Source organism: Pinus tabuliformis, chromosome 4_2, assembly GCF_031772625.1.
Source record: "Pinus tabuliformis cultivar Carrire ecotype Pingquan chromosome 4_2, CPIR1, whole genome shotgun sequence".
NCBI lineage: Eukaryota > Viridiplantae > Streptophyta > Pinopsida > Pinales > Pinaceae > Pinus > Pinus tabuliformis.
This window is the reverse complement of record NC_142304.1, coordinates 266,057,247-266,077,377: the sequence shown is the minus strand read 5'-3', so window position 1 is coordinate 266,077,377 and position 20,131 is coordinate 266,057,247. Positions and strand designations below refer to the sequence as shown.

Sequence of the window (20,131 nt, the reverse complement as noted above, 5' to 3'; positions counted from 1 at the left end):
TAATGGTAGAGTTCCTCGAGATGCGGAAATCCTCCATCTAGGAGGAATCCGAAAACATCTTCCCTTCAAATAATGGTAGAGTTCCTCGAGATGCGGAAATCCTCCATCTAGGAGGAATCCGAAAACATCTTCATTGAGAATTTGCAAAGCTGCCCAAACTGTTCTATCCATTGTTTCAGATTTTCCAAAGTCTCAGCCCGTGATCTAGAATAGGAAGTACTTCCCATTAATATTTTTTATGAAGATCTACAAAATTACTTTGGGGGGTTCTTTTGAGAAAGCAAACCACATTTGTGCATAGGCAACATCATTTCCATAGACCCTAAAACCAATAGAGTAGGGAAAGTGAAAGAGCCCATAATAGAAGGGAAATGATATATGATAGGATTATGGTGAAGTATATGGATGATACATTATATATATCAAATTTCTTCTTCTTCTTCTTTTCCGCGGAAAAATCGTAGCCTTTTATTAAGATGTATAAAAAGTTATATGAGCACATCAATTTAAGCACTTCAACATATAGAAACATAGCAAAATACTAGATCAAAAACTGGGTTCGGAATGGAAGAGTCCTCCAGCCCGAATCACTTAAAAAATATAACATGTTGTCTATGAGTATATCATGAAACCAACAATCTATAATCAGTCTCCACATCGAGTTGTTGTCCTAATAATCATGTATATGAAAATCATGTCTCACAATAAGTATAGAAAATGTCGATAAATATCCAATTTCTTCTCAATCTAATGTAATTCAAAATTAGCCTAAAAGAATCTATAAAAATAGTTATGGTGATAAAAAACATCTCACAGTAGATATGGTAACTTGATAAAATTATATGTCATAAATTTTTTGGAATTGTAAGTTTGTATTTATGAAATGGATAAGAGGATTTGATAGAAATATGTTATCATTATCATAATTATAACATGGTTTTGTCTTAAAATAAAATAATTACTCTCAAGACAAAACTTATAAATTTAAGTTGAATAAATAAAATTATTTCATTGATAAAAACAAACACTGTAGGATAATTTCTTCGATAAAAGAAACACTGAAAGATTAGAACTATGAGTAACCAAAGTAGGATGGTTTTTTTTTTTTATAAACCTCTTGATAATTGATGTACATTGAAAGATTCATAAACGATAATTTTTTGTTTAAACCCCGTGAAACTCATTTAGTTTCAGACGCTGAATGTTCGGATGACTTTTTTTCTTCATCCACTTTGAAAATTGCTTGTAGATATAAGGGGTAGCACACAGATTAAAAGGAATAACAATGCTTTCCAAACGCACAAATTATTGTCAATTCATGTCACCAGTGCAAACCAAAAGTAATATTAAATGCGGAGTGACTAATCACCTGAACACCACAGAAGCTTGAGATATTATGAAATCAAACCAGAACACCATAGAAGCTTGAGATATGACAAACAATGTCAATGAGATATTATGAAATCAAACCTGAACACAATAGAAGCTTGAGATATGACAGACGATATCAATATCGCACGAAACATGCAGTGCTTCACATAAGGCTCATGCGAATAACACTTTGAAGATCACTCTGTGCCTTAGTAAGTTGAGATCTGAGCTGAGACACCCGTAGTTGCAGCTGGCAAACGATACCTGTGCAACCATATACAGGGTCGCTTACCCTGGCGCTCGCTTCAATTACCATGCATTTAATAGCATCGCTTCTCTTATCCAGAGGCACGACCTGATTCACACCAGGATTCATAACAGAAGTGTAAGTTACAAGAGTAGAGTAGGTAAGTATTATGGATAAAGAGGAAGATGATATTAATTTCTATTAAGATTAATATAGTATATTAGGTTTTAGCATGAAGATGTTAGTTTTTACTAGAATTTTTAAGATCATTACCTGATCTTAAGAATGTCAGAAATCTTAAGACCATTAAGAGGTTTTAAGAATATAAAAGATTAATAATTATTTTTTATTTTTTATTTATTTTTATGATTATAACTTTTGAGTAACTTAGAAAAATAAGAAAATTAATATTGTAATAAATATTTTGAAATTTTGGTGTTGAAAATATACACAAATAACAGTTTACAACTAATTCATAACACAAAAGTCTCTTTAAAGAAATAATAACTATCTGTGGAAGTTACAAATGTATCTAGGTATTTTTGATGACGATGATAATGATTCTCATACATATGCGCAAACAATACTTCATAACAGAAAAGACTTTTAGAGACTAACAACTATCAACAAGTTACAAGTGTATTTTTGATAATGATGATAATGTTTCACTTTCATATACACAAACAATACTTCATAACAAGATTCATCACTGAAGAGACTTTTAGAGACTAACAACTATCAACAAGATTCATAATAGAAGAGACTTTTAGAGACTAACAACTATCAACAAGTTACAAGTGTATCCCAATATTGTTAATAAAGATGATTATTAAGTACACTAAAATCAATATGGTTTACTAGATCTTAAAATCAATATGGTTAAAGTTTATCAAATTTTAGGAAAAATAAGAAATTAATCTAATTTTTTTATCATTTTATTTATTTTTATGATAGAAAATAGGAGAAGAATTGGCAAATCATAATAGTATGGGTAATTTAAAAAAAAATAAAAAATAAAAATTGGTGTTACAAATATATCGACATTCGCAAGGGGGTGATGGTATCTATTTGGGCAGGTTTGTTATAAGGCTTCTTTTGTATGCAGATGACCTTATTCTGATTGGTAAATTGGCTCTTCGTTTCCAAGAGCGCTTACTATTTTGTAGAAGTGTGGGAATGCAAGTCAATATCAACAAAATGAAAGTAGTGGTCTTCTCTAAGAAAATAAAACATAACCAGCATAAGTTCTACTTTGAAGGCAACATTTGGAAGAAGTCGCTGATTACAAACACCTCAGAATTGACTTCAACAAAATTCTAAGCTGGAATGGTTATAGAAAGAAAAGAATTTTGTGGGGTTGGAAAGCATTTTATGCTTTTCAAAATAGTTGTAGAGAGGCAGTGTTATGGGACTGGAAAACCACTCAAAATCTTGTTGGGCTTCAAGCGATTCTCGTGATTCTCTATGGTTGTGAACTATGAGCCAATGGTACATCTGACATGCAGTGGAGACAAATTGAGAAAAATCAAAAGCATTTGATTACAAACAAATTTAAGATTAAAAGTGCAGTTCCTTATGACATCTTGTTAAGTGATTGAAGCAATTGCTATGGTGCGAGGCGTAAGGTATTTAAAAAAAATTGAGCAAATGGAAGAGGGAAGATGGCCTAAGGTTGTCTTTAATGATAGATTGTGCAAGAGAAAAAAAGCTGGGATGTAGCAAAATAACAAATGGTTTAGTAAATGAGGTATTTGCTTGAATGTCTATCCCATAAATAACAAAGAGTTAAAAACTTTTGTTCTCCAAAAGTTCCACAAGATTATTTGGGATAAGGAGATAGGAAGAAAGAAAAATTACTATATTGAAGTGTTTAATCCCAATCATAGTCATCAACCAAAAGCATACATAGAGATAAACAACAAAGAGATAAAAGCTTTTGTTATGGAAAAGTTCTACAAGCTTATTTGGGATAACGAGCTAGGAAGAAAGAAAAATTACTATATTGAAGTGTTTAATTCCACTCATAGTCATCAACCAAAAGCATACATAGAAACCAATATCTCTTGGAAAGCCAAAATTCTTATTGCTCAGTTAAGGACTAATTCTCATAAACTCCATTGTAAAATAGGGCGGTGGAAAAGTCCAAAGGAAGTGTGGGAGGAAAGAGTGTGCATTTTTTGTTCTTCAAACATTTCATTTTAAAATGTGAGGCCTTCAAAGACAACAAGGAAATTTATGCAAATATGTTGGCAACTAGCTCTTGCGATAATCTATTTAGCGAGGGGTGCGAGGGGTTTGTCGAAAAGGTTGGAGCATTTATTTTGAAGCTTCATAGAAAAAAGGCCGAATACATCAACGAGATGAAGAAGCAATCTGTCCCATAAACTATCTTTAGGCTCTTGGAGGAAATTTCTTCCTTTTCTTTCATATTGAAATTTTGATTTAGAATTAAACAAACTAATATCAACCAAATACAATTTGCCAATTTGCCAACATCTCACAGAAAATTAAAAAAAGAGAGTAAAAGACAGACAAAACAAAGAAATCAATTATACATGCATCTGCAGAAAGTGATAATAATAAAATTACGCTTTTTTTTACTGAACAAAATAAGAAATAAAGAAATCATGTTAAACCTCACATGATTCTTTCACACATTCAAACTGTAATTACATGAACCTGAAGCATTTTGATAACGTTGTTTGCTCCAAATATTTTGTGCACAGCTGCATAGCTCTCTGCCCGGCTCTGTGGGAAATAAGGAGCAAGTGGGCATTTCTCTGTACATCGTCTCCTTCGCATTTTGCAAGCTGCACACGGTGATATCAAAACATTATGCCGCTTCCCCGCCTCTTCATCCTTACTATGATTCTGCATTTCGCTTCTTATGTTATCAGTTCACTAAGGCTTTGCTATGCCTCTGATTATTGCTGGCAGTATGCATAAATATCATGGAGGCTGGCTGGCTGAAATATCAGTCCATGTCGGTACTGGGTAGTCAGAAGCTTTGACAACTGATACAGTCCATGGGCTATTTTTTTTTTCAGCAACCTTCCATCCGTATGCGAAATTATTTCATGCAATACACTGCATGTTTAGTTGGAACTGGGTGTGACTTGACATAGCATAAAAATCCTCGGAACTGTGAATACCCCTGTACATTAATGGCGTCAGGAGTCAGAATCTAACCTTAACACATTTATCTTTTTTCTCGGCAACATCCCATGGCGGGCCCGCCAGAAAGGGACCTCACGCCCGGTTGACCTAATTGTTAGGCCTTACTTTGATGGATCTCAAAAAAAAATAGAACCCTTCTTTTATGATAAAGGGCTAATGACTTATTCAGAGCTTTAATCAACTAAAAAATCGCTCCAAAAGGCTAATGATTTCACTTCGCCAGAGCTTCAACTAACTAAACTATCCATCAAAGCTAAATCGCCTCATGACAAAGGGTCATGGCCAATCGCTTCATGACAAAGGGTCATGGCCAATGACTTCGCCAGAGCTTCAACCAACTAAATTACCCATCAACATTATCCATCAAGGCTATATCACCTCAAAAGGCTAATGACTTCACTTCGTCATAGCTTTAACCAACTAAACTACCCATCAAGGTTAAATCATCTCATGACAAAGAGCCAATGATTTTGCCTCAAAAGGCCAATGACTCCACTTAGCCAGAGTTTCAACCAACTAAACTACCTATCAAAGCCTAAATCCCCTCAGGGCAAAGGGCTAATGACTTCGCCAAAGCTTCAACCAATTAAACTACTTATCAACACTATATCCCCTCAAAAAACCAATAACTTCACTTTACCAGAACTTCAACCAACTAAACTACCCATCAAAACTAAATCACCTCATAAAAAACCATTGAAAACTTCAATCAACGTAACCCCACTGCCACACACAGGTGAGGAAGTGGCATATTTCACCATTTTGGAAACTGTCAATCCCTGAGTGACAGTGGCTTATTTTTACCATTTTGGAAACTGTTAGTCCCCGAGTGACAGGCCACAGCGTGAGGGGGTGAGTTAGACAGCGTGCGTTAATATCTTGTCGGTAACATTTTTTTAAAGGAAAGTGGAATCCGTAATTCGTACCACAAACTAAACCAGGCCAATGGCTCCTTGCTTGAATTTACTCCACCGCACGACTTTCAAGTGAGATTTTCCAGGCTTTAGTGAAGTGTAGTGCAGTGCAGCTTTTAATAGGACGTGGTGCAGCCTTTAGTGGAAGGTACATAAATTCACTGTTGGACAACTTACCTTCCATATGGTATGGTATCTTTCAGCGGATTTAGCGTATATATGTCGTCATATATCCCATGAAAGAACTTCAGTGCAATGTACATTGTTGGCTATCAGGTTTTGTAAAAAGTTGAACATCAAATTTAACCCTTAACATCTATTAAAAAGTGTAGGTTTTTGTAAGGCAGTATTATGGTCAATTGTCAGATCAGATCAGCAGAGTAGATAGTTAGCAGCAGAGTAGATAGTTAGCATGAAAATTTATCATTGTCAATTGTCAGATCAGTAGAGGAGATAGTTATTATTCGTTACTATCTCTGAATATCTTTATTATTTAAGAAAAATGATAGCAAATTTTACACCTAACAACATGTAAGCTTTTGTAAAGTAATAAGGAAAATTGTTAGTAGCACAACCGCATTTATATTAATATAAATGTGGTTGATAAAAGATGTATATCAACCACTAATAATATATAATAATAAATAAATATAAATTAATGCATAACAATTTAAAAGAAATTTAGAAATAAATAATATCACAAGCAAACATTATGAGAAATAACTAAATACAATTTAATTAATGATTTAAATTATTAAATAAAAAGTAATAAAAATTTGTTTAGATATGATCAAATAAACAATCATTATATTAACAAAATTTAGTAAAAAATATTAATTAAAATTAATAACCTAAATATATAACATTATTCATCATAGAAATATAATAATAATGCTAAATGAAAATAGAAATAGAAATATATTAATAATATTAATTGAATACTAAGTGTTTAAATATTCATAACAATACTAATAATAATTGTTGATAATTACATTAGAGAAAGCTTTGGTGACGCCTTTCTAACCATTCATCATTTAAAGGACAAGATGGAGAATCAAATATGGGCATCAGATTAAATAGGTCAGGTGATTAAATAAGTCGGATGATGTAGAGAAAATTACTGCTAACAGTTAATGACTAAGGGTCAAACAACTACTGGTCAAAAATAAAAATAAAAAGCCAAAGGAATCACTTAAGGTCATATAAAAATATGACAAAATCAAACGAAAAGGCCAAAAAATAAAAAGAAAAGAATGTTTGACCCAATTAAGATATAGATCACATAAGCCTAAATTCAGTTATTAATGATAATTGTTTAAAATCAAAATAGAAATAGAAATTAATTAAAAATATAAATAGAAATTAATTAATAAAATAAATCAAAATATTATTAACAATGTTTTTCTTTACAAATCATAATAATAATAATAATAATAATTATTATTATTATTATTATTATTAAATAATAAGATTAATTGTTAGCATCAATAATTAATCTGTGGGATTTGCAATACTAAGAAGGTGGAGGATGAAAAACAGTTCCTTTTAGACTGCGCGACTCTTACTCACATCTGCTCTCAATTCCCTAACATTTGCCAAACTTCCAATCTTCTTTACTTATTAAGCTAGCCCAAACATAGGAATCTTGAAGGATTTCTTTCCCTTCTCTTTGATCATAGAAACAAGATTTCGAAGAATCACACTTAGATTCTTTTTCTTTTCTTGAGGTCTAATGGGTCACATTGGTCTTAGTGGACGTTAATCATCATCATCATTAATGATAAAGAAAACAATGTCAAATGTTGCTAATTAAGAATGTAAATTAAAAAAAATAAGATTATCATTAACAATTGATACTATTAATAATAATACTATTTGTTAATATGGAAAATATTATTATTGAGAATATTATTAATATAATAAAAAAAGTATTAATACTTAAAGAAAAAACAATATAAATATAAAAATTAAAATTTTAATATAATTATGGGAAAAATAATCTTACAAAAAATAAAAATAAAAACAATATAAATACAAATATTCCAGAGTAAGTATAACCATAGGAAAAAGTAAAGGCATTGAAGAGAACATAAATTTCCACATGATCGACAATCGTTGTGAATAGCTACTAAAAGTTGACTATAGTTAACAAAGGACGATTCTGACAATCTTTGTCACAATGCGACAAAAAAATGATAACAAATTTAAACATTACAGGACCAATGAAAAGAACATGAAATTTATAAACATTGAAAAAAATAAAGCACATATTTTTAATTAGGTATATTTTATTTCTAACAATAACAACACATTCCACAACAAAATCCAACTTTCAACACTCGACCAGAACACAATTATTTGATACTAGCCTCTTCCAAAACACACCCAGAGTGGTGGAAAAAATAACACCAATTCAAATCAACTAGATAATGATAACAATACTTCACGCTTTCAATCTAGTCCCTTCTCGTTTTCCTCCCTGATTCTCTTTGGTGCAAATGATATAAAGTTTCAACATCTGATTTCATTCCATTCAAAACACGGATATGCTCATCGACAAAATTAGGATGGAAATCATGTCTTCTATCAAACCTTGCGCAAATAAAGGTAACAAAACTAATGGTTTTTGCAATAGATTTAATCGCTTTGATGTAATACAAACCATCATTGTTCTCCATATCTATGAATCATTGACAAAAAGATACAATTAAAATCAGTACATTCAAACAAAACAAATAAACAAAAACAAAACTATTGATTTATGATTTTGGTTCTTTCGTATTCAAACATAAATGTAACAAGATTCAAAAGAAGGAGGGAAAAAGTGGAAACAAGTACAATTCAACCAATGAAACAACAACAACACCACAAAGAAAATTATTAGCACATGCAATTTCTTCCAAATGATCAATTTACTTACTTAAGTTACCAATCAACAAATCTATTGAAATCAACAGTAAGAAGAACAAAGAACTTATCAAGGTGCATACAAATAATTGCAAAAAATAACAATATCTAGAGAGAAGTAATCTTCTTTTTTCTTAAAGACCCGAATACAGATAATTGTAAGAAACAATAGCAAATGAAGAAAAAGAATTCATGAATAGTAAATTGTATTCAAGATAAATACCCCAAAAATGATATTGACTTCAATCGTTCCTCCTCTTTCTTTCTAAGTGTAACATATGCATTGTCTTGAATTTTTGCATAACGTTGAAAAGAAAAAGGCAGTGAAATCCACAAACCATCTATTGATTTCACTCTTGATATAGCTATAAATTTCAAACCTTGCCTCTCTTTGTCTCCAATATCTACAGTGGCTCATTGCAAAGTCATCCCCTGTGGTTTGTGTATTATCAATGCCCGTGCCATTTTAGAAGGAATCTGTCTCATATTCCCCCTAACAATAGGCATAATCGATACAAGAATTGGATAATCCCTATCAAATGGAACACCACAATACTTTTCAAACATAAATGTAGCAAATTGTGGAAGTTGTGGCAGCCACAGGGGTTTCACTCAGTGAACCTCTGACATATCACATGCATTCATGGCATACTTAAAATACCCTGAATTTGACTACATATTGGAAAATGCCTCTAAAACTCACATTATTTAACCCCCTATCAATATGAACCCAATACACCTTCCTAATTTAAAAAACCACTAATTTTACTAGATATTGTAGATATCAATTTTTTCATTAACATTTTTGATACCCCTTTATATTTTTTTATTAACTTTGAGCTCCATTTTTTATACCTCCCAATATAAAAACCCTTTACCCCTTATATATTCCCCAATATATTATGTCATTTTTTCCTCAATATATATCCCCCAATATGAACCCACGTGGTATGGTATTGCTCCCTTAGTGAAGCCCCTATGGTGGTGGCTTTGAACCAAGTGCAAAGAAATATTTTCAATATATCCAATTGCACCATTAACCAGGCCACCACCATAGGGGATATATATTGAGGAATTTTTAAAGTAGAATGTATTGTTTTGCCACATATGTTAAAAACAATAATACTAGTTAGAGCAAGCAATAACAAAGGACTTTTACTATTTATTGTTGAACTAGAAAGAGCATGAGAAATACAATCAATGAGAGAAGAATTCACAGTTCCAACAGTAGCTCGAATAATCATTTTCAAAGCACCATGATTTCCACCATTAACAAATTGTCGAAAAGCAAATTTGAAAGAAACTAGTTGTTTTTATGATACAGAGGAAGGCAACAAATATGTGTCCCTAACAAAGCCGCAATTGACAACACCTGCAAACCACACATATTTTACAAAATTGATCCATTCTTCTAAAAAATCATTTGAGACCATCATTTCCTACCAATTACAATCAATATCAAAGTCCCTTCTACCATGATTATCAAGGTCTTAAATGTTTACATAGCTTGGAGGAACTAACCACGAAAAAACTTGCCACTCTTCTAAATCTCAATCAACGCTTTCTTAATGTATAAGTAACTCCACATCCTCTTCATTGCCTTCATTTGGCAAAGGTCCTCGATCAACATGCCGCACACAATATATCCAATTCCTCCAATTCCCAACAATACTTTTAGTATGTAACAATCCTGGTGAAAATTCTGTGTAATAAATGTTAAAAACAATAACCATGGATGACTGGGACACTTATTCCAAGCTGAATGTTGGGCATGACATCCTAGGGGTGTTCATTTGGTTGTTTATGGCTAAGGAAATTGGCAAAGGAAATGGACAAGGCATTAAAAGGCATTTTGGCACATTTATTTATTGAAATAATGGAAATTAGGAGAAAAAGGAGCTGAAAGGTCACAAGTTACATGTGAGGAGGAAAATCAAGGAAAATAATGGAAAATGAAGAAATGAAGAAAATAGAGGCCTCATCCATGAAAATGTTTCTGAGGATCAATTGGTAACCTTTTGTCAGTTTAGTGTTGAAGCTCTCTCTCATTATTCTCTCTCTCTCTCTCATACTCTTGGATACTTAGAGTTTTCTTGGAGCACTCTTGGAGGGTGTGGCATACTTGGATTCTTGGAGAAAGAAGGCAAATGAAGAGCAGGAAAGTGCAAGAAGGCATCGACATCAGCAGCTACATCAGATTTTCTTACAAGGACAGAGTTGCATGTATGATTTCTTCACTAGTTTTGGCATGCATGGCATATACATGTGGTTTCTTGGTTGTGATTTGTCATTGGCATGGAGATTGTCTGGATTGATAGTGGGTTGCCTAGCCTTACCATTTCCTAGATAGCCATGGTGATTATGGATTTACTTTCGTGATTTTTTTTTGGTTGGATCTCATGATTCCTTAGCTTGGGTTGAGTTATTAGTTCTTGGAAGCCCTAGTTGGACAAACACTATGGAGGCCCTTTAACAACTTGGGTTGAGTTTCTAGTCCTGGAAGCCTGGTTGGAAAAATGTTCTAGAAGCCCTTGGTGGGTTAAGTTACTAGTCCTAGAAGCCTTGGTTGGAAAAATGCTCTAGAAGCTTGGCGGTAGTTGTGGGTTGAGCTACTAGTCCTGGAAGCCTTGGTTGGAACAAGTGCTCTAGAAGCCCTGGAAGCCTTGGATGGAGACTAATATGATGATAGTTTTGGTGATGTCCAACCGTGAGGTGGAATCACTATTTGATGGGTTGAGCTGGATGGCCTCTGGAAGCCTTGAATGAGTTTTAATTGATGTATTCTATGAGATCCCACTTTCATGTTTGGAATATGGTATGAGGGTGAATGGATGAAGAGATATTTGGCTCAACCATTCTACGGTCGGGTGGAACATGGTAGTCCCATCTTCGGTTGGTTCATTGCATTCATTAATGAGAAATCCATTCCCTTGATTTTCATGTGTTATAGGTACTAATGTATTTATGGATTTTATGGTTGATATGTTTATTGTATTTCTGTTCCTATTATGCTGGTTCTATGCAGATTTTATGAGAGCAACTATGTATGGCTCTCAGCACATTTTTACTTGTGTGTGAATGGATAGTGTGCCTATGACCTAATAGATGATAATGTAGAAAATGGCATGAGGGAAAAATGGTTCATAGTGATTCTCAGATAAGTATGAGATCCCTACACTTAATTCTGTTGTTTACACATGTAGGTTACATGTTGATGATATGTTTGACAAAATGCCTATCATGGCTAGTAGGGATCCAACCAAGGTCTTGAACAAGTATTTGCTTTAGTAATTTCATTTCCATGTTACTTTACTCAATTGAAGAGATGGATCAGTTTTGGGCAGTGACCTAGGCTTTGGGCCTAAAAAAGTGGCTCTAATCCCAGAGTTGCTGGCATAAATTTAACAATTTCGGTCCATAGTCGCTGGCATAAAACTAAAAATTTCATTCCACAGTCGCTGGCATAACACTGACAATTTCGGTCCACAGTCGCTGGCATAACACTAACAATTTCGATCCACAGTCACTGGCATAACACTGACAATTTCGGTCCACAGTTGTTGGAAGGCAGACCTATTGGCATTATGATGCATGTGTTGTACTTGATGGAAACCCACTTGTAGTAGAACAACTCACTTGTATATGGTAACTAGATGAATCTATAGGAGAGATATTAGATGTGACCGAATGCATGGCAATTGTGTATACAGATGTGAGAAAATGCAGGGCAGTGCAAAGGAATCATTTCAGAAGTAATATGGAAAGTTACAGTGTAACAGGTCTATTAAGAGGTAACAGGGCATTGGTGCAGAAGAACATGAAGATAGAACTAAGGTCTACTGATCAAAATAAAGAAGGTAAAGGAAAAGGTTGATGAAAAGTAGTTTAAGAAGTATACGGAGGTCCACTTAGTCAAAACAACGTATACACGCTAGTCCACAGAACAAAAAGAGTGTATACGTATACATGCACTCCCACAGGAGGAAAAGAATGTACATGTTGGAAAACCAAGGTTTTGGTTCGAGGTTTTTGTCCAAGGTATTGATCCAAGGTATTTGGTCAAAGGTATTGGTCCGAGGTATTTAGTCTGAGGTATTGGTCCAAGGTATTTGGTACAAGGTAGTGGTCCGAGGTATTTGGTATGAGGTATTGGTCCTAAGTGGTTTTGGTCCAAGGTATTGAGAAATGCCTAAAACTATATAAGGAGGAGAATATCAAAGGGATAAGTGAACAAGTAATGAATATCTTATGAAGTGTTAGATCAAAAGAAAATATGCATGTTATGGGTTTCTGATGCTTTGCTTGATCTGAACTAAGTATGCACATGAGTGTTTAATGATGGATGAGATCTAATGATTGATCAGGATCATAATGAATTATCATTAAGTGATCTAATAATGGATAGGCTAGATCTAATTTCTAATGCACGTTTTATCCTTTATATGTGATGATCTAGGTATGTCTGAAGTTGGGAATTCCAACGAAGTTGTAAGTAAGTATTTGCATATCTATACGCTCGTTCACTTTCGTGAAGGTGTGTATACACGCTGGTTTGGATTTTCCAAGTAGTGTATGCAAAAGAAAAGCTTGGTGTTCAAGGATGACTGATCTATCAGATCAGTGCTGTTGTTTTATTGCTATCTGTTAATGAAGTATTCTTAGATCTGAATGTAAAATTGAATGAATAAGGAGTTTAATATCTGATTGACTGATTATATAAGTGAGAAGGCCGATCTTTGCTATTGCCTGTGTAAATATCTGTAAATAAACAATAGATGGTTAGTATATTTCTGGTTGGTACAAACTTGATTTAGAAGTTTAATGTTTCAGTAATTTTGAAGGTATATGCAAGTTTGATTACTAGAAGTAGTGTACACACACAGGTTGGGTTCAATAAAGTAGCATGTACATTCTGATGCATGGTTTTTGAGGTTATAGCTGGTTCTGATTGATGATGTAGGTTTTTGGGTTCATCCAAGTGTTTTGGTGTCAGTGATCTGATTGTTCAAATTAACTGAATGTTGGTTGATGCAGTTTAAGTTTCAAAGTTTCTGATGGGTCCAATATGAAAATTTTATGAAACGTGGCCTTCATATTGTAGTTTTGTGTACCAGGAGTATCTAGTGTGAAAATTTATAAAACGTGGTCCCTGGAGGATATTGAGGGTTGGAGCCTTCAGAGAGGAAGTCGAAGCTTCTTGCTAGTAGTGGATGGTGATTTGATCAGGGGGTTGGAGCTCCCTTCCAGTAGCAGTTGGAGAACAAGTGAAGGTTGTAGCCTTCTATAGGTCGGAGCCTACGTACTAGTAAACATATCGACTAGTACAAGAATTAGGGGGTTGTAGCTCCCTTCCGGTAGAGGTTGGAGAACGAGAGAAGGTTGTAGCCTTCTGCAGGTGGGTGCTTGCATACTGGTATGAGTCTGCACTAGTACAAGATTGTAAAAATATTTTCTTATTATTAAAATAAGATATAGACGACAAGAATAGGTGGTTTTCACCCACATTGGGTTTCCACCTTAAATCTTGGTGTTCATGTGTGTTTCTTATGTGTGTTGATTTATTCTGTTTTTACTGCACATGGTTACTGGTGGGCTCCAGTATTGTAGCAATAATGCTACAACTCCTGGAGCTTCCTATCTCTAATTTTATCAACCCGGTAGTTCGTACAAACTTGGAAGCGACGGTGCTGTATGCACAAGTACTAGCTCTTGTCGCAGCTGTCACTTGGTCAGCTGGCACAAGTCCACTAGGGCTCAAGCCAACTTCTATATGCTCACAGAAGAAGCTTTATGAATGATGGACGAAAGCTAACTCAAAGGAGACTAATCTATCTGCAGAAAGAAACTGAAAGCCAACAAAGCATGAAAACCCTAGTAAACCCTAATTTGACTAGCTAGACCCTAACTATGCAAAACTGTGCATGAAACCACTACCAATAATGCCATTACTTACAGTGAACTGAAATACATGCATCTAAGCTACTTGCATCTGAAAAGACATGTTTTTGTATTTTTTCATTAAGTGGTTGGATTTATTGTGACGATGCTTTTGATTAGGGTTTGGTTGTGCAGGAGCGGTTGGAATGGAAGGAAAGCATGGGCAAGGTCAGGATGGCTAGGGGAGGTCCCAGAGGGTCTCTAGCATCAGTCCACAGAAGTCTACCACGTTCGGATGCTCAGCAACCGAGTTTGCGGGCTTCTACAGGAAGTCTGCAGGGGATCCTACAGGAAACTCAGGGATTTCTACAGGAAGTCTGTGCAATTCTACAGGATGTTTGACCGTGGAAGTTTTGGGAGATGGTGAAGTGTTGGAGTGGTGTGGGAGGATAGGTGAGATGGAGATGGAGCTGGTGATGGCTCAGGAGTAGAGAAATCAGATGGAGGAAGAGTGCATGAAGTGGGTTGATGGCTTGGAAGGATGGGATCAATGAAAGGTTAAGTAAATGAAGCTACGTGGCAATAGATGAGTTGGAGGATAAATGAGTTGGACAGAGGCCGAGGGGGTGACTTGAGGAGAGATCAAGAAGAAGAAGAAGGAAGTGGAATGATATGGAGCAGCGTAAATGAAACAAATGACTTATGCACCGAAAACGAGAATTCATTAACCTATGATAACTGTGCCATGAAACCTATGAACAGCAATGGAAAACCAAGAAAGGAAACTCGTGCATGGAAGTGGAATGTAGAAGTATGGTTCAATATCAAAAGTGCATGGATGGATCTTCAACGAAAATGTCTATGTTGCAGCTTGCATGGAAGTGAGAAGAACTGCGTTTCTTTTTGGTGGTTGGTTATGGACTGCACCCCAATCCCTAACAGAGATGGCAGTGAGCTTTAACAACCTTTTTCTGGAGCTCCAATAAATTATATCTATCCTCTTCTAACCTAAGCAACTGGAAACAAATTCACCATAAACTAATCCTATCTAAGCTCATGAAAAAGACTAAATTAACAGACTGTAAATTCAAATTGCATGTCAAAGTAAAAACTCAAAGTGCTGGAACGAAATGCAAACAACATTACAACACCGAGGAGATCTATTGCTCTCAGGTTGGGCCCTAACCTGAGAGCTATAGCTCCCTTAGAAACTCAGAATGAGATCAAAATCTGCCTGCCTTTATTCATAAACGAAAATCTGATGTCATGCCAAAACTGGCTTACAAAAGAACAAACACCGAGCTGTAGCTCGTACTTCCCAATTACAAGAGCAATACAAAAGTTCAAAAAGCTTCTATCCAAGGCTACGGCCTCAGTATTTATGCAAAATGATCATCCAACAGGTGTCCTTGATTTGTGGAGCTCGGTTGTCCAACTGAAGGTTAAACTGCTGATCCTGTAGAACAATTATAACTGTTGTTCCTGTAGAACAGTTGGCTGCCTCTAAGCTCGGTGGGGAGATTGGTTGGAGCTCGGAGCTATGGTGGGAATCACGAGGAAGGTCCCCAAGACTGTGGACATCCTCTCCTAAAAACCAGCAGTGCCACCTCATTGTCTCCTTGTCTCCTTTCTCGTGGTCTTTTCTCCCTTTTGATGCCAAAAACTTGAAATCATCATATATTAGTCACGTAGATAGAGTGTCTACCCTTCTTCCCACAAACAACACGAATAAACCAAGAAATGAATGCATAAGCAATAAAAAATGAATGGTTTGAGCAGAGCAAGTAGGCCAAATGAGCCCAAATTGTACCAAAAATTGGGGCTCATCATCACCCCCTAGCTAAACTATTTGCTCATCCTTGAGCAACTTTGCTCTGGCTCCTCATCTTTGGCCGAGAACTAGAGCCCGGAGCATGCTTTTCCTTTCCTGTTTTTGGTGGCCCTGCCTTTTCTGCCGAGGGTGGCGCTGCTTCCTTTCCTATTTTTGGCGGCCCTGCCTTTGCTGCCCCTGGTGGTGACGAAGGTGGTGCTTCTTCCCCCTTCCCCATTTCCTTGAGCCGGGCTTCGGAAGGCGATTGGCCTATTTTTCGTGTCCAGGAAGTTATTTTTGGGCTTCCCTTCTCAGGGGTGGCTGATGTTTTAGAGGGGGTTCTTGCACTGGGTGAAGTAGGGACATCCCCTAAAATGGTTTGGCTGCTGGGTGGAGGCTGTGGCTTGCCCGTGGCCATCCTCTTGCTTCTCCTGGCTTCAGATGGTAGAGGGGTCTCCCTCTCCCTCTTCTCCTTCGGTTTTGGAGGTGTACTGAGGGCGGCCAGCGCCGCTGCTGCCTCCTTTTCGAGAATACCAGCCTTCTCTTTCTTGCGTTTTGCTCTCTCAGAGCTCCTTGTAGAGGGCCCCTCCTTTTCAGATTTCGGGATTCCTGTAGAAGACCCTTCTTTGCCCACTTCCGGGCCTCTTGTAGAAGATTCTTTCTTTCCCGATTTTGGGCTTCCTGTAGAAGACCCGGCTTTAGCCACTCCCGGGCTTCCTGTAGAAGCCCCTACTTTGGTAGTCTTCGGGCTTCCTGTAGAAGGCCCTTTCTCTGTCTTCAGGCTTCCTGTAGGAGGCTGTTTCTCAATGACTTTCGGGCTTCTTGTAGAAGCCCCTTTTTCCAATTTCGGGCTTCCTGTAGAAGCCCTTGTCTCTGTCTTCGGGCTTCCCGTAGAAGCCTGTTTCTGCAATTTCGAGCTTCCTGTAGAAGCCTTTGTCTCTGTTTTCGGGCTTCCTGTAGAAGCCCGTTTCTGCAATTTCGGGCTTCCTGTAGAAGCCTTTGTCTCCGCTTTTGGGCTTCCTGTAGAAGCCTTCGTCTTTGTTCTTGGGCTTCCTGTAGAAGCCTGTTGCTCAATGATTTTCAGGCTTCCTGTAGAAGCCTTTGTTTTTGTTTTCGGGCTTCCTGTAGAAGCCTGTTTCTGCTTTCCTGTAGACACAGGTGTCTCCACCTCCGCTTGCTTGCCTACCTGAGTTTTGCTTTTCGCTTTGGTTGCAGGTGCTGTTGAGGTACTTGGGCTGATGTGGACCACCTCAGCTTTGTCCATTCTGCTCTTCATCCTCTTTTCTCTTGCTGACAAGATAGGTGTGCCACCTTTTTCTTTGTCCTCCTTTTCCTCATGCTTCTTCCTTTGTTCTCTCTTCTGTACTGTGGTCGGGGTCTTCTGGCCTTCTTCTCTCTGTCCCTCGGCCACTGCTTCTTGTTCCTCACTGCTGGAGGAACCCGTTTCTTCGATCAACATTTTAATGTCTCCATCTTTTGTTAAATTCCGGAAGGAGTTCCATGAGAGGGGGACCTTATATGAGTGCAGCGCATCCTCCACAAGAAGCTTGATCAACCCATGGTGGGCTATCTGATCTGGTATACCCTCTTTCAGCTTTGTGGCACACTCCATTAGAGACTGCAGTAGGTAATAAGGGATGCTCAGTTTTTGTTCTACAGGAAGATCAATTCGGTGCCTCAATTTAGTGAGCAGCCGAAAGTGATATGCATACACGATGCTGAAACGGCCTTCACAAGTGATATATTTCATGATTTGCAAACTGACTTCATTCCATGGTGGCAACAGGCTCGTTCTTCGCACCCCATTTTTGTCCTCCGAGAATTCTTCCTCAGGTGGAAAGAATTCCTTCTTTGCCTGCTGGCTCAGCGTTCTTTCTTCCTTATCCCACGGCAAACCCATAGGAAGTTCTGTGATCCGACTGATATGTTCTGGGGTGAGCTTGAGGCTTAGACCTCTGAAGTTCACTGTGGCCAGTGTCTGGGATTTAGGCTTCAGAGCCTGCAAGAATTCTTCGGCCACTTCATCATCGTAACCCTGCAGCTTATCACAAAAAGGCATCCATTGTGCTCTGGTGAAGAGCTCTACCACTGCCGGGTTTTCCCTTAATTTGGTTGAATCAGTGGGTTCCCGTCTTATAAACCCACCCGGCATGATGAACACGGTTGCTTTAATTAAAGGTGGCAAATGCAAAAGAGATTTGGTCTATTAAGACAGAGCATGCACATAATCCACAAAATTCAACACAGTCTACTTATACTGACATCCTGTAGAACGACATCATAGGCACAGCAAACAACAATTCCACCAATATCTTTATGACCAGACTGTGGACGATGGTCTTGCCACTCTTACTAACCAGTTGCATGAAGAGTTCAAGGTTACCTCTTTAATTGGCCACCTTTTTTCGCGAGGCACCCGCTTCCCTGTAGAAGACTGCGTTCCTGTAGAGACTGCGTTCCTGTAGAACTGCGTTCCTGTAGAACTGCGTTCCTGTAGAAACTGTGTTCCTGTAGGAGCAGTGTGCAATTCTCGGGGAGGACTGTAGTTGGCCTGCGCTCGAGGTGTGCTTCACCGGCGTTCTGGTAGCCAACAGCTCGGCGTATCAAAGTGCAGAGGAGATCAGAATAGCCACCCGAGTTTGAAGTGGTGGTTGATAAATGCATGCGCATGGTCTAGCCGATTAGATTTTGAATCGGCGCAATCCGTGGCACGGGGGGTGAGCTATCCCCGCCGGACCGTTGGGCGACGTCATCCATCATTCGCCTGCGTATTCACTTGCTGCCGCATCCATTCCCACAGATCTGCCACCGCCTTTTTCTGCTAAACTCATGGTTTCCGATGGGAGTGTTCTCACGTGCGTGCCGCTCATTCTCTTTGTCGTGGCCGCCACCCAAACATCTAATTACACTTTAACTAGCCGACGTGGCGAGTCGACTGGCCATACGGCCGCTCAACCATTCACTTTTACGCCATGCAAACAATTCAAAGTAAAATTCATGCGATTTGATGGAAGGAAGGGTTGAGACACTTACCTGCGTGGCTGCACACGATTTTTCCAGTTCTTGGACGATGGTGAGTGGATCTACCTGCTGCATGCGACTTACACAGACCCGGAAGCTCGTGGTTACAGGCTGCCAATGATGGAGTGGATGTTTTGCTTGCATGCGCCCACGTTTCATTTCAGATGGCGGTGCTGTGAATGGTGTCCACTCGAGCAGGTTGAACTGTCATAGGATTCCCGCGAGGTGTCTCGTAACAGTTCTTCCTCCTTGGGTGCATGCTGCACGACGGAGGATCTGGCCTTTCAATCACGTTCCCGGAGCTTCTGATGCCTGTGGTATGAGATCTCAGCATTTGTTTATCTTCGAAAATGGCTTTTCCCACGAGAACTCATCGATCTTCTTTGTTGGTGCAGGGAACTGGGTTGCATGTCGACAAGGATGATGGAGCAAGGTGACAGCAATGTGCAAGGGTGCCAACAGAGGCTTGCATGCATCCAAACCAATCCATAGTCGCTAAATCTCCTTTTAAGATGAATTCTGGGCCGTCCCAAACTTCTACAGGAAGTTTCCTGTAGAACACAGAGCTTCTTGTAGAAAGTTCGGCCTTCCTGTAGAAAGTCTGCACTTTCCTGTAGAAAATCTGCGCCTTCCTGTAGAAAGACTGCATCTTCCTGTAGAAAGACTGCATCTTCCTGTAGAAAGACTGCATCTTCCTGTAGAGGATTCAAACCATGATAAAATTGCACATACCTTGAAAAAACATGGGTACCCTTGGAGGAGGTGCTGGTGAGGTCTCTTGACAGCATGATAAGGACCCTTGGCTTT

At 37.7% G+C, this 20,131-nt stretch overlaps 1 protein-coding gene across 2 annotated transcripts; it reads right to left on the bottom strand.

Annotated features, from left to right (window-relative positions):
* Positions 1-1,075: 1,075 nt before the first annotated feature.
* On the bottom strand, positions 1,076-4,868 carry LOC149169002 (LOB domain-containing protein 11-like). Of its 2 annotated transcripts, none has more exons than XM_089427003.1 (2): positions 4,292-4,868; positions 1,076-1,726 (listed from the first exon to the last, which is right to left on the bottom strand). In XM_089427003.1, the coding sequence occupies exons 1-2, from the start codon at positions 4,493-4,495 to the stop codon at positions 1,535-1,537; spliced, it is 396 nt and encodes a 131-aa protein (XP_089283129.1). In that variant the 5' UTR covers positions 4,496-4,868; the 3' UTR covers positions 1,076-1,534. The 2 variants fall into 2 exon arrangements, with proteins under 2 accessions (XP_089283129.1, XP_089283130.1); XM_089427004.1 differs by having other exon boundaries at positions 4,298-4,810.
* Positions 4,869-20,131: the final 15,263 nt, after the last annotated feature.